The 12,422-nt window shown below is 27.0% G+C and overlaps 6 protein-coding genes across 6 annotated transcripts; 4 read left to right on the top strand and 2 right to left on the bottom strand.

The window, feature by feature from the left end:
• Positions 1-305: 305 nt before the first annotated feature.
• T552_00492 (hypothetical protein) lies at positions 306-2,196 on the top strand. Its single transcript, XM_018369107.1, has 6 exons — positions 306-768; positions 812-899; positions 946-1,060; positions 1,105-1,187; positions 1,234-1,991; positions 2,035-2,196. The coding sequence occupies exons 1-6, from the start codon at positions 352-354 to the stop codon at positions 2,149-2,151; spliced, it is 1,578 nt and encodes a 525-aa protein (XP_018227376.1). The 5' UTR covers positions 306-351; the 3' UTR covers positions 2,152-2,196.
• A 487-nt stretch (positions 2,197-2,683) lies between these two features.
• On the top strand, positions 2,684-6,568 carry T552_00493 (hypothetical protein; the record flags this gene model as incomplete). The annotated part of the gene is made up of 4 exons (XM_018369108.1): positions 2,684-2,711; positions 2,762-3,318; positions 3,363-3,614; positions 3,668-6,568. The coding sequence occupies 4 exons, from the start codon at positions 2,684-2,686 to the stop codon at positions 6,566-6,568; spliced, it is 3,738 nt and encodes a 1,245-aa protein (XP_018227377.1).
• Positions 6,569-6,607: 39 nt separating this feature from the next.
• Positions 6,608-7,038, top strand: T552_00494 (hypothetical protein). Its single transcript, XM_018369109.1, has 2 exons — positions 6,608-6,776; positions 6,825-7,038. Exons 1-2 carry the CDS (start codon positions 6,649-6,651, stop codon positions 6,991-6,993), a joined length of 297 nt encoding a protein of 98 aa, XP_018227378.1. The 5' UTR covers positions 6,608-6,648; the 3' UTR covers positions 6,994-7,038.
• Positions 7,039-7,320: 282 nt separating this feature from the next.
• T552_00495 (methionine-R-sulfoxide reductase) lies at positions 7,321-8,122 on the bottom strand. The gene is made up of 7 exons (XM_018369110.1): positions 8,079-8,122; positions 7,951-8,027; positions 7,760-7,906; positions 7,608-7,713; positions 7,540-7,554; positions 7,466-7,497; positions 7,321-7,418 (listed from the first exon to the last, which is right to left on the bottom strand). Exons 2-7 carry the CDS (start codon positions 8,008-8,010, stop codon positions 7,362-7,364), a joined length of 417 nt encoding a protein of 138 aa, XP_018227379.1. The 5' UTR covers positions 8,011-8,027; positions 8,079-8,122; the 3' UTR covers positions 7,321-7,361.
• Positions 8,123-8,302: 180 nt separating this feature from the next.
• On the top strand, positions 8,303-9,579 carry T552_00496 (hypothetical protein). Its single transcript, XM_018369111.1, has 6 exons — positions 8,303-8,526; positions 8,575-8,799; positions 8,844-9,021; positions 9,066-9,213; positions 9,261-9,433; positions 9,476-9,579. Exons 1-6 carry the CDS (start codon positions 8,349-8,351, stop codon positions 9,531-9,533), a joined length of 960 nt encoding a protein of 319 aa, XP_018227380.1. The 5' UTR covers positions 8,303-8,348; the 3' UTR covers positions 9,534-9,579.
• A 205-nt stretch (positions 9,580-9,784) lies between these two features.
• Positions 9,785-12,080, bottom strand: T552_00497 (hypothetical protein). Its single transcript, XM_018369112.1, has 9 exons — positions 11,435-12,080; positions 11,242-11,395; positions 11,059-11,197; positions 10,847-11,014; positions 10,500-10,804; positions 10,270-10,455; positions 10,169-10,224; positions 9,998-10,124; positions 9,785-9,950 (listed from the first exon to the last, which is right to left on the bottom strand). Exons 1-9 carry the CDS (start codon positions 12,061-12,063, stop codon positions 9,828-9,830), a joined length of 1,887 nt encoding a protein of 628 aa, XP_018227381.1. The 5' UTR covers positions 12,064-12,080; the 3' UTR covers positions 9,785-9,827.
• Between the last annotated feature and the right edge of the window lie 342 nt (positions 12,081-12,422).

A 12,422-nucleotide genomic window follows, 5' to 3' on the forward strand; every position in this document is an offset into this window, starting at 1 on the left:
CATCTCTACTTTTTTTATATCACTAATCTTATTTATTATATATATATTTATATAGCATTCTATAACTCTGTATTTCTTATACATTTTATAAAAATTTAATTCAATAGTTATTTTTTAACCGCGAGTAACTCATTGATGATTCAAAAACTGGCTTCGATCTCTAAGGACCTTCGCGTATAAACCATCAGGTAAAACAGGGCAAGAAGTCCAGTTAAATAGGGGAATTAAGGGAATAACCAAAGATCTGAGGGATATAATTAGTTTTCTGAGGATTTGGGTTTAAATCAGTGTTTTTTTCCCGTTTAAATTGGCCAATAAATGATGGAAATCAATACTATTTAAGATATTAAAATGATTGAACATAAAACGAACGAACGTCAGCCTTTAATTGCACGTTCTATGAATCATCAGTTTCCAGCTATATATAAGCAACATCATCAGAATTCAGAGCATGAAATTTCACCTATTTTAAAGAGAGTTCTTATTGAATCACCAGCACAAAAAGTAGTGGATATTGAGACAGCAAATCGAAAAGCGATGAAACGTACAAAGCATGAATCGCCTACGAAAGTGAAAACATTAGCTCAAACGCACTTGATATCAACGGAATCATGGAAACGAGCAATTTCAATTGAAGAAACAAGTGCAAAAGTTCGAGAATGGCAGCGACAATACCGAAAGGTATTTCCTAGCTTTAGGTTTTATTTTGATTCAGTGGATCAAAATGTAAAGCATAAAATCACTAAACAGATCAATAAGTTAGGCGGAGTAAGATATAAGTAACATAAAGAAGCGTTTATTAACAACCTAGACTGTTGATGCATTTTTTTCGAGAAATGTTACGCATGTTATAACGACTAGACCAATTCCAGACTTTACAAATATTTCTCTTCAGCTAGGTTAGACCTAAATATTAAACAATACATATTTATTAAAATTAATCAGCTCAAAAATCATCTTTGAATGCGAATAACACACTTTCTATGCTTTCAGCATCACAAAATAAATCTTGGAAACTTTTTGGACTCACAGATCTTTTAAAAGATTCATGTATAACAAGGTACCACATAAAAAATGTGTGATGCATTTTTCTTAATTAATTAGCAAACTTAATCAAGAGGAATTGCTTAAGAACGATGTTTTAATCAAAGCACATGAATATGATATAAAAATATGGTCATTCGATAGTAAATATCGTTCATTTATAATACAATAATTCTAATTATTTCATAGAATTTGTAAACAGGATTTTGCGTTCACTTCTTAACCCATCTTTAATACCTAGCCAACCTAAGCTTTCACATCTTCTTTATGACGAAAAGGTTAATGGGACCAGAGAAAGGGATCGAACAACACCTCGTGAAGATTATGTTTATTTTAAGGGACCTTATCTTTTTGTTCGTGATATATCGAATATTTATCGTCCTATCATAGTGAAAGAATGGCCTAAACCGCCTAATGGTAAAGTTTCTGAAGGAGAATGGCCACAATTCCGGGTTACTGAATTGGGTCATTGCCCGTTTATTCGAGACAATGCTCGAAAGTCTCATCCTCCTTCATCTTTACAAAAACATGAAGTATTAAAGGAATTACAAAATATCCCTGATCCGTCAAAAAACCTTAAGGAAGTTCTTTATCGTTTGAAAGATGATTCTAGTAAAGTTCGTAATCAAGTTCAATCCAAACGTTATCAAATAGATACAAATGCATCAGGGATTATACAATCAAACCTTACATCGGCTACACGCTCGCAAACATCTACTAATGCTAGGAGCGGAGGAATGGCAGGATCTATTACAATACCTCTAAGCAAATCGGTGGATGATCTTAAAAGAAAAATTTTTATTCAAGTACAACGACGTTCTATTCATGAAAATATGAATGCATTGCAGCAATCTCAAATTGATCCTACAGATAAAAAAAAAATTAAGGTAGAAAGTAGACCAGGCTATTGTGAAAATTGCAGAGAAAAATTCGAAAATTTTGATCAGGTATGTAGTCTAGATACAGCTATAGTATTACTTATTTTTTAAGCATATAAATTCTCGTCGTCATATTAAATATGCTACTAACGATCAAAACTTTGTCGAATTAGACGAATTGCTTTTTACACTAAAAAGAAAACGACTGCCATGGAATATTCAACCTTAATCAAAGATTTAACCCTTCCTAACTACATACTTTTTATTTTCAATTAATAATTTTGTTACTGCGATTTTTTTAAAATACTTTATTATAAAATTTAATCACAATACGTTTATTTCTTGATAACTCAAAAACATCGAACATTCAATTTAAACAACTTCTTTGAATGTATATAATCTAATTTTAAAAGGTATATTCATTACTATTAACATGCTAATATAATACATATTGGATCCTTTCTTAATAACTTTGATTCAACTCTATCAAAAAACACTTGAGATATTTATTCATTTTTCTTCATTAACCATTATATTATAAACTAATTTATTATCAAGTATTATACAATCTTGCTGATATGCCCTAACCTAGTACCAACAACTGAATTTTACAAACTTATTAAAAAATTAAATATTTTCAAGCAGAATCAATAGATTTCAAAGGATTTCAGGAAACAGAGGATTAAAGCTTCTTTTATGTTAAGTCTTAATTTATACAGAGATACAGTAAAGATTAAGGGTTAAGAAGTGGGTTAAAGAAAATGTCTATGAATTTATCATTAGAAAAGGGTATATGAATTGATAAAGTGCTTTAAGAAAAGTCTAATAGTTATATTTAGATAAGGTATTTTTGAGTGATTTGCAGGGAAATCCGGGGAATTCGTCGTTTGTTCATACACAAGAGAACTATATGAATGGTAACGGGGATAATTCGGGGTTATCTAGTAATATTTTAGACAATAAATTTGATAATTCATCAAAGAAACATGTGGGTTATGATACGGGTTCAAATTATTCTATTATTGGGTTTAATTCAGAAGAATCCTTTCCATCTCTTAAATCATCTATTGCTTCTGCTACAAAGAAATCTAAAACAGAGAATATAAATATTTCAAAGAGTAATTTAAGTGAGAAAAGGGAGAAGTATATGGCGGTTCCATCAATTAAAACGACTATTGAAACTATACGACTTGAAGCTAGCCAAAGAACGCCTTTAAAAGAATTTGGTAGTAAATCTAGTGTAGCAGAAATTGCTCGTCAAATTATGGAGGAAACACATACCCATATTGATATGTCTACGACACGAAAGACAGGAATAACAACGTTTTTAGTTCGTGGAAAGCCGGAAGATGTTCATCGTGCTCGTAGGATGTTAATGAAAGAATTAAGTCAAAAGGTAGGGGTATTTGATATTTATTTTATTGTTTCTTAGGCCTAAAGGTTACTATAAAATTATCAGTTCCTTTAAATATTCTTGGCTTTATAATTGGTATCAAAGGAAAAGTTTTGAATGGTATTATTGAGAAATCGGGTGCTAAAATACAATTTCCAAAACGCAATATTTCAAGAGATTTTCCTTGTAATAATGCAAATGGCGAGCATAATGATGAAACAGTGGAAATTATTATTAGTGGAGATGTTGAAGCAGCAGAGTTAGCAAAAAAAGAAATAGAAGCGATAGTAGAAGAAAGAGTAACTAACTAACTTTTTTTGTTATTTTTTTTTTAATAATTATGTTATTTTAGACATCTCATATAACTGTAAAAATTACTTCAATAAATCCAAAATTTTATAGTTTAATATCAAGTGCAAACAATTCAGGAATTCAGGAATGGGCTCGAGATAAGGATTTAAAAATAGATATTCCCTCATCTTATTTGGAATCTGACGTGGAAAAGTTAAAACCTATTGTAATTTCTGGTGAAAAAAATCTAGTTAATACTGCAAAAGCGGAGATTGAGGCTTTATACGCCGAGTTTAAATCTACAACTGTGTCAGCTTCTGTTGTTATTTCAAAGCGATTACATAAGTATCTTGATGAAAAATTATTACAAGATATTCTATATCGACTAAAATGTTCTATAATAATTCCTCCATATTCCTCACCGTCAGAAAGTTTATTGATTTGTGGTCCCCCATCATTTATTGGGGAAAGCATTCAATGTCTTATGGAAAGAGCTAACTCCATATACTTGGATATGTTGGATATTACTAAGGCACATCCTTCAGCTGCTGATCATATTGCTCATGCTAGAGATATTACAAGATATTTTTTAAAGAAAAAAGAGATTGCAAGAATAGAAAAAAAATATCAAATACAGATTACATTACCTTCTATGGATACGTTATTAAAACAAAATCTAACCTCTATTATATATGAATTCGCCGGAGAAAATGCAGGAAATGTTAAAAATGCTAAAAAAGAGATTATAATGTTAATTAATTCATACCCTCCATATCGTATTCTAAGACTTAATCTTGATCCATTACTACATTGTCATATAATTGGTCAGAAAGGAAGAAATTTGCAAAAGATAAGAGAACAATATTTTATAGATGTACTTTTTTCAAGTGAAGATTCCTTCAATTCTGAAATCGTTCTTATTTACGAAGGGAGACCAGATGAAAAACTACAGCCTGCAGTTACTATTCAATTGACACTCGAAAAAGTTGCAGAATTACTTAAAAAAACTGCAACAGAAATGGCTGATATTATTTCTCGTGATATTTATATTCCTGATAAATATCATAAATATATATTGGGTCCTAAGGGTTCAACATTGAATTCTATTATAAAAGACTCGAATTCAATAGTTAAAGTTAAATTTTCAACGGCCAAACCTAGAAAGTTTGATAACACTGTTATTGAAGAAAATATGGTTAATGTTAGAGGTGTATCATTTGGAGTAGAATATGTCATTAAAGAGATTGAAAAGATTGTAGAAAATTTAAAGTTTCAGGATCAGAATTCATATACATCAACCTTTGATTTTCCACAAAAGTTTTTAAAATATTTATTTGATAAAGGGCATAATAATATTTCAAAGATAAGAGAACTCAATGTTAAAATAACAACTGAAGAAGGGAAAATTACGGTCCAGGGAGCTAAAGAGAATGTTGAAGAAGCAAAATCATATATTCAAGAACTTATAAGAAAACTAGATGAACAGACAGTACTTCATCTATCAATTCCAGTAAAGCATCATGGTAGTCTTATCGGTCAAGGCGGGAAATTTGTAAAAAGACTTGAAGAAAAGTATCAAGTTAAAATAAACTTCCCTCGTGAAAATTTAGAAAATAAAGATACTGATACCAAGAAATCAGAAGCAAAAGATGAGGTTACAATTCGCGGAGAAAAAAATGGGATAGCTTTAGCAAAATTAGAATTAATGGATCTTTTAGATTATGAAAAAGAGCATGGAAATACAGTTACTTTTACAGTTCCCATGTTTACTATTGCTCAAATATTAGGTAAAGCAGGAAATAGTATCAATGAATTAAAAAATGAGACTGAAACTCGTATTGAGATTGAGAAATCTACATCCGATGATCCATCTGCTTTGGCAACTATTTTTATTCAAGGAACTAAAGATGGAATCAAAAAAGCTAAAAATTCTATTCTTAATACTGTTAAAGCTATTCAAGATCAGGTTACTCGTACTATTTATGTTAATAGAAAACATCATCGTACTCTTATAGGGCCTGGAGGAAGTACTTTACGTAATATTATAACAGAATGTGGTGCAATTGGTGATCGTTCTCAGCTTGCAAAAATAATTCAGTTTCCAAAGCCAGAAAAAAAGTCTGATGAAATTGTAATTGCTGGTAATAAGGAATTAGTGGATAAAATTATAGAAAAAATTAATTTTATGGTAAAAGAAATAGAAGAAAAAACAACTCTTGTTATACCAGTACCATTATCGAAAATGAAAGCAATAGTTGGTAAAGAAGGAAATGTGCGGAAAGAGCTTGAAAGTAAATATTCTGTAATAATCAAAATCCCTAGAAAACCAAAAGATAGCACAGAAAAAAATGTGGAAATTAAAGTTATAGGAAAAAAAGATCAAGTAGACAAAGCAGCAAAAGAAATAAATACCTTTATAAAAACAGAAGACTGCATTGAAATCAATATACCTTTAAAATGCCATCCATATATTTCTGAAAATGGAATATTTGCTCGTCGCATGAAAACCTTATATGGGGTAATATTAGAATATCATGAAGACTCGATACCAAAAGAAACAATTGATGAAGCAGACATTGATGAAAATGATGTAGATGAAAATCGAAAATATCCCTGGAGTGTTGTAATGGATTTAGAAGAAGATAAAGAAATTTCATGGACATTAAAAGGCAAGATGGGGAACATAGAACAAGTAAAAGAAATTATAAATACAGCACTTGAACAAATGAAACATCATACAGCAACCGGTTATCTTAAAGTACCTCCAAACTATTATGGAATAATTATAGGACAAGGAGGATCAAGAATATCCCAAATAAAAAATGAATCAGACTGTTGTATTAATATTCCTCGTACAAATAACGGAAACCTTATCACTTTAAGAGGCACTTTAGACGGCCTCGAAAAAGCACGAGCTATGATTATTGATACTCTTGGTTATATAAATAATAAAGACCCTTAAATGTAAATGACTTGTAAAATAATAGATATTTTAATTAATATTTTTAATCGATTTCTTTAACTTTTTAAATCTTAGATACAATGTCCCTTGACCAAACTTATGAAAAAAATATTCAAGAAATTGCATTTCTTCAAAGAATGAGAACTCTAAGATTTTATAAATTTGTTTCAAGATCTTATAAATCTGTAACTTTTTATCTTTGGAACAAGTGATTTTTTAAAATAAAAATATATAATTAAAATAATATATTTTATAGAACACAATTAAAAGCATCTTCTTTTTTAGGGACTGATGCACTTGAAACAAAATTTTTGGTTGAAAATTTACAAACAGATTGGGGGATACATAAACAAGCAGTTATTCGCTCTGGTGATATAATTTGGATTAAGTTTCCATTGGAATTATTAGAAGAAGGGGAGATTTAGATAAACATATATTTCACTTTTTTTGAATAAAAATCACAATTTATACATTTTTAAAACTATTATATAACAAGGGACTTTTATAAAATATCAACAATTTTTTTCAATTTTTATACAAAATGATACAAAAACAACATTCATTCATTAACCAATCAACTTAATTGTCTTTTTTTTGTTAAAAAAGATAAACTCAATTTGAATTTTTTTCTATCATAAAAAAACTAAAAAAAACATGTCAAATTAAGATATATGGATATAATAAAAGACAACAATCATTCAATATCATCAGCTTCAAATGAATTGATGTTTTTTTTTGAAGAAAATATGGATCAAATATGTTTTTTAGTTATTTTTTTTTAAAAAAACTCTATTCAAACATTCTTTTTCTCAATATTCTTATAAATTACGGATAAACTATTTACACAATGCTAATTTTGTTAGATTCTTTCTCTTTAAATAAGAAACTTCAACTAACTCGTTCATCTGTAGGTACATCAAAACCTTCACCTTATCTAATTAAAAAAATACAATAAAAATAATTAAATTAACCTTTAAACACATGGCCTCAACAATATTAACTAAAAAAAAACAATATATCATGGTTTAAAAATATTTACCTAAATGTCCACCACATTGACTACAAAGGATTTCTGTTCGGACTCTTCCTCCAGATAAATCAGGTACTCTATCAACAGAATTTTCTATTGATTCATAAAATGATGGCTATATTCTCATTATTTTATATATTTTCTCAAAAATTCAATATTACCCAACCGCATCCTGATTTAAACTTTGTTTCTGCTTTATATAATGGCGATTCACATCCAGCACATATATAAACTCCTTCTGATGGGTAATGGCTATCATATTCTCCTGATCCTGCTGGTTCTGTATATTTTTCACGAAGAACTTTATACTAATATATATCATTATATATTTAGATCTTTCAAAAATAAAAACTCTTTCAGAACAAAGGATCTTCTTCCATTCTTCTGCTGATTTTCTAATAGGAAATCTCATCTTCTTAATTATTTATGCTTTCTTAAGGTTATCAAAAAATTAACTTGTCAATCTTTTTAATTACAAACTTTTTAAAAAAATAACAAATTATACAGGGAAATCTTTATATTCCTATCAACTACTACAACTTTATGATTCTCTTCTTCTATATATAACAGTCTTATCTTTTAATCTTATCGAAATAATCTATATTTTTTTAAAAAACTTAAGTATCTGACAAAAGTCAGCAAATTAAGGTATAATAAGATAGTTTAACAGAGTATTTACTAACAAGAAATAGTGGTTATTAATAGTATTAATTAGAAGAACAAGAAATATGAGTTTTTTTAATAATAATAATGACATATTTATTTGCAGAAATATTAGAAGATATTAAGGAAGAAATGTATTATAAGAAGGGGACGAATCACATACATTCTAAGAGGAAAAAGAAGTGGAGAAAGCTTTTATGGGTTAAACAAGATTATCCAGATAATTGGGTTGATGAATCATTTTTAAAAGAACTGAAGCGTAATGGTTTTAAATAATAGGATGAATAAATGAAAAAGAGGCTAAGATAAATAGTAAATGTCAAAGTTTATGATTTTTTGCCTCTTGTAGCGGATATGATTGTTTTTATGCAACATCTTTGCAGTATAGCTATATTTATATGTGCGTTTATTTCAATTTATTATGAACGAGTATCTCCAGGAGTGTTAATAGGAATATCAACGGGATTTACAATATGTTGTTATATTTTTTGGGATTTGGGTATAACAAAATTCGATTATAATCGAAATATCAATAATAGTTAGGAATAAAGATTTAAAATATTATTAATAGTAATTTTATAGGAAAGGAAATAGCGAAATTCTCTATATTGATTATTCTTGTTATTTTTTGTGTATCACCTATTTTGGAATCTCTTACGAAATCAACAACATCTGATTCAATATGGGCATTAACATTTTGTTTATTTTTAGCTAATATATTCTTCCATGATTATTCTACAGCAGAATGGGCTAATAAGAAGTATATAAATTATAAAATATTTTCTTAATATTTTTAATTTTTAGATTTCCCGGATCTTTATCAACTAATGCAGGTGTTATGGCTTCAGTTGTACTTGCATCACAATTGACATCATATATTCATGCGTTTTCGTTAATAGTATTCGCGGTTGAATGGTTTGCTTTATTTCCTATGTTTAGACGTTATCTTCGGGTGAATTTTATAGAATTATTATGATATTTTTTTAATTATATTTAAAGCAAAACTTTTCTTTTACGATTCAACTTATTCTGACAGCATTTCTCCTTACGGTAGCTTCAATATTAATTACTTTGGAAATAAATTTTACTCTCACATTATTATTTCTTTTCAGCTTTTTCTTTATTTCTTTTGTATGTCCATTATGGTTAATAAGTCTTCAAAAATATAAAAGGTATATATTCATAATTCTATATATTTTTATTTATATTTTAAGTGAAATACATGGTCCTTGGGATATTGCAAAGCCAAAATTTGGGAATAGCTCTAGATAATGTTCATAAATATTAAAATAAATTTATATAAAATTATAATATTTCACGTATTAGTAGATTTTGATATAAATTCTATAAAAATATAGAAAATATCTATAAAAATCTTAAATTATTGAGAAGTATTTGGATTATTTTTATATTTTTCATCATAACTCTTAAAGCAATTTTTCTTAAAAAAAGATATAATATTATTTCCATAAGCATCTTAATCATAAAAATATTGTATAATTGAAATATAATAACAATTTTTTAAAACTAAAGGATTAGAAATAAAATATATAAAAATAATTTATATCAATAGATCCGTTTAGTTACCATAGAATATCTTTCAAGAGTATATAAAGTATGTTTTTGAGTTCCTTCTTTAAATTTACTTTGAACATTATTTATATATGATCTCGTTTTTTCATTAATTTCCTAGAAATATAATGAACAATAAAATAATAATTATAATTTAATTATACCTGTTGACCAATAGAACTTGACTTTTCTATTTTGAATTCCTTTTCCTCTTTATCTTCAATTCTATTATAATATTTATATGAAAGTTTCATAAGTATTGTGCTTAAAATTAATTTCATAACTATCAAACTTGTATTTTTAAAAATATGAAAGATTAAAGATGATAAACAAACCAAAAAAAAAAAAGAATCATATTAAAAGTTCCATAAAAAATAGAAATAAATTTGTCCTTCATATTGTTATTTATAAAAATAAGTTTAAAAATCAAATTAACCTTAGATAAGAAAAGCTTAGTTTTTTCTAATGATGGATCATTAAATAACATCTTTATATCAATAAAAAGCTTAGAAGAATAAAAAATCCTGTAAATCTTAAAAAATGCCCGAATAATTAAACATGCCAAAGGTAAGATAGGGAGACCAATTTTCCTAGATATAAAATATGGCTGTCTAATACTTGTCTATATATTTATTAAATAAAAGTTCATAATTTTAAAATTCTCACCTCTTTTTTTTTATTCATGCAGCTAATATAATAGTCAGAAAGCACATCTGCAAAGCGTGAGTATATTGATGAGTGTATATGATTAAATTTTATGATAAACATATGTTTAAGCCAATCCACAAATATTTCTGAACCCATAACTAATATTACTGGAGTCATAATCATAAAAAAGACAGAATAAGATGAAAGATGAAAAAAAGAGCCTGAAAACAATGAAAAAGGAAACCTCAATTCGTATATTTCTATCAAATTTCTAAACAATATTATGCTAAGCATCAATGTTAATTGAAATCGCTCTACAATATCTAAAAGAAATAAAATTAAATCAAAAATAAAGCATAATTTACCAGCTAATGTCATTTGAAGCATATTCTCATTTTCAAATTTCTTAAATATTGTTCCTTTAATTTCTACAAATTGATTTGATATAAGAAGAGTTAATAAAGCATTCGAATAAGAATTAACAGTAACATTTAAAGTCATGACTTGATAAAACAACATAGTAGTATGCAAAACTAAATAATTAGAATTATCCTTCAAAATAATATCGCAATTATACCATTAGTTATTAAAGCAAGAATAAAGTATAAACTAAGATTTAAATAATAATATTTAGTTAAATCTTCTCTACTAGAAACTTTTGAAAAGAAACATTCTATAACATCTTGTCCAAATGCAGATAAAAGACGATCACCAATCTAATACTATGTTATAAACAATAATATATGATGCAATTTTATACTTCTAAAACATTATATATAACATAAAGCTTAATAGTAGCTTGTCCTCGGATATTATGATAAATACGACTAGCATCTAGCCTCTGAAGAATAATACATGTTCCTAAGATCAAAAGCCCTTCAAGAATATCAATTTTTTCACATGATTTTATATTGCTGAAAAATTAAACAACAGTAAAATAGAAATAACTATACCTTTCTTTGCGGTCCTTATTTTCACATATTAAATTATTTTTAAAAATCTTATATAAAACTTTAATAAATCTGAGTGGTGATATTGTAAAAAAATACATAAGTGTATCAAGGCAAATAAGCCATCCAAATAAAAGAACCTTTTCTAATTCCTTAGGAACAAGCAAATAATTAATCATTAATTTTTCTCTTTTTTCTTTTATTTCTTCTATTTCACTAATATCAAGTTCCATTAATAAATGATCCCACAAAAAGCCCAGCTGAAAACTCTTAAGTAATTTTAATGAATCCAAATTAAAATAACTGTTATTTCTTTGTAAATCATCTGATATATCTTTTTTAGAAAAACGTTCATTAAACTTAATCAAATTCCTTGATTTTGGAGATATTGAAGGATTACAAGCATAGCAATTCTGGCTATAACCTCTTTCTCTTTGATATTTATCAAAAGAAGCAGAAATATTCCTTTTTTCTGAATCATTATTGATTTGTTTTTCTGCTATCTCTTTATCATCTAATATTTCCTCATAACTTTTAGATTTCCTGCATTTTAAAGATGTATTTGAATATTTAGGACTAGATACTCCTATTAAAGACCTCATATTCATCTTTTTCTCTGAAATATTTGACATTTTTAAGTAATAAATATGTTTATATATTTTTTAAAATTTAAAGATTAAATTGACTTTATAATTTAATCTAAGCCTTTATCTTAGATTTTTTTATAAAATTAAAGTCTTAAGTAGTTTATCAAAAAAATCATTTGTTTTATCAGCAGATTGATAAATATATCCGGTAAATATTAAGTTATAATAAAAAGGTATAAAGAAATAGTTAATTTAATAAATATTACATGAATTTAAATTATGAATCAATTGAATGAATTTCATAGCCAATATAATTATTACAGTATTTGCGAAAATCATCTTACAAAGATATATATTTATCTATTGTTGATTATAATAGATAATTTTTAAAGCCAAAGATTTAT

This window comes from Pneumocystis carinii, assembly GCF_001477545.1.
Source record: "Pneumocystis carinii B80 chromosome Unknown supercont1.2, whole genome shotgun sequence".
Classification (NCBI taxonomy): domain Eukaryota; kingdom Fungi; phylum Ascomycota; class Pneumocystomycetes; order Pneumocystales; family Pneumocystaceae; genus Pneumocystis; species Pneumocystis carinii.

Bases quoted from the DNA above. Each gene is read 5' to 3' on its own strand.
- T552_00492 (XM_018369107.1), top strand. From the start codon at position 352: ATGATTGAACATAAAACGAACGAACGTCAGCCTTTAATTGCACGTTCT. The intron at 1,061-1,104 runs GTACCACATAAA...TTAATTAATTAG, and splicing joins AAAGATTCATGTATAACAAG to CAAACTTAATCAAGAGGAAT. The intron at 1,188-1,233 runs GTAAATATCGTT...ATTATTTCATAG, and splicing joins AAAAATATGGTCATTCGATA to AATTTGTAAACAGGATTTTG.
- T552_00495 (XM_018369110.1), bottom strand. From the start codon at position 8,010: ATGAGATTTCCTATTAGAAAATCAGCAGAAGAATGGAAGAAGATCCTT. The intron at 7,907-7,950 runs GTTTTTATTTTT...GATATATATTAG, and splicing joins AGATCCTTTGTTCTGAAAGA to TATAAAGTTCTTCGTGAAAA. The intron at 7,419-7,465 runs GTTAGTTGAAGT...TAACAAAATTAG, and splicing joins ATGTACCTACAGATGAACGA to CATTGTGTAAATAGTTTATC.
- T552_00496 (XM_018369111.1), top strand. From the start codon at position 8,349: ATGACATATTTATTTGCAGAAATATTAGAAGATATTAAGGAAGAAATG. The intron at 8,800-8,843 runs GTTAGGAATAAA...GTAATTTTATAG, and splicing joins TAATCGAAATATCAATAATA to GAAAGGAAATAGCGAAATTC. The intron at 9,214-9,260 runs GTGAATTTTATA...TTATATTTAAAG, and splicing joins TGTTTAGACGTTATCTTCGG to CAAAACTTTTCTTTTACGAT.
- T552_00494 (XM_018369109.1), top strand. From the start codon at position 6,649: ATGTCCCTTGACCAAACTTATGAAAAAAATATTCAAGAAATTGCATTT. The intron at 6,777-6,824 runs GTGATTTTTTAA...TATATTTTATAG, and splicing joins ACTTTTTATCTTTGGAACAA to AACACAATTAAAAGCATCTT.
- T552_00497 (XM_018369112.1), bottom strand. From the start codon at position 12,063: ATGTCAAATATTTCAGAGAAAAAGATGAATATGAGGTCTTTAATAGGA. The intron at 11,198-11,241 runs GTATAAAATTGC...ACATAGTATTAG, and splicing joins TTATATATAATGTTTTAGAA to ATTGGTGATCGTCTTTTATC. The intron at 11,015-11,058 runs GTATAATTGCGA...CTAATTATTTAG, and splicing joins TCTTGCTTTAATAACTAATG to TTTTGCATACTACTATGTTG.